Source organism: Penaeus monodon, chromosome 24 (assembly GCF_015228065.2).
Source record: "Penaeus monodon isolate SGIC_2016 chromosome 24, NSTDA_Pmon_1, whole genome shotgun sequence".
NCBI classification, from domain to species: domain Eukaryota; kingdom Metazoa; phylum Arthropoda; class Malacostraca; order Decapoda; family Penaeidae; genus Penaeus; species Penaeus monodon.
In genome coordinates, this window is record NC_051409.1 from 14,382,129 (window position 1) to 14,382,776 (window position 648).

Here is a 648-nt window from a genome sequence, read left to right on the forward strand (position 1 = left end):
TCATTTTAATTCTGATTTCCACATATTTCACAAGCACTGGATGAAATTGAAACCCAAACGCTACCTGGTCCGTATCTGTCTTGATAACCGCTCTGGTGATAGTTCAGGTCGCGCTGTTGCCAAGCCATTGGAGTGCAGGGATCGCCCATGTCTAAGGGTCTACTCGGTGATCCCATGCTGTGAAGGGAGAGAGAAAAAGAGTCAGTTTTGGTAACACTGACCGAGTCCGAGCTGTGGCAAGAAGCTGAGATAAGATGAGGCAACGATAACGAAACATGAGATAATTTAGGGAAAGTATGTATGGTAGGATGATCTTAGTCGAATAAATGGTATACTTTTCATATTGACACTTGTTTCTAGTGACATTACTTAATTTCTAGAAACAAATGTCAGGTTGATAAGATTCTCAACAATGTATGGTTCAAAACTGAAGGAAGATCAATAGGCAATAAATGCATAATACAGATGACAAGTTGCATATATAGTTTCCCAATTAGACTTCACATTCGACTGCGTTCGATTTCGCAAGTTTGGGTAACTTTGGCGAAAATGGTTATGCCATTGTGCCGGGAATGTTAACATTGGTGAAGCAGTTGCCCATCCCTGATATTAATGTATTGCCATTTTCTGGAAGGCAGTGTGATATGT

At 40.6% G+C, this 648-nt stretch overlaps 1 protein-coding gene across 1 annotated transcript in view; it reads right to left on the reverse strand.

Annotated features, from left to right (window-relative positions):
• Positions 1 to 177, reverse strand: part of LOC119588616 (basic proline-rich protein-like) — a gene marked incomplete at its 5' end in the record, with an annotated part of 2,838 nt that extends 2,661 nt beyond the window's left edge. Inside the window, 1 exon segment of the mRNA XM_037937256.1 lies at positions 65 to 177. Coding sequence (XP_037793184.1) covers positions 65 to 177 — 113 coding nt within the window.
• Positions 178 to 648: the final 471 nt, after the last annotated feature.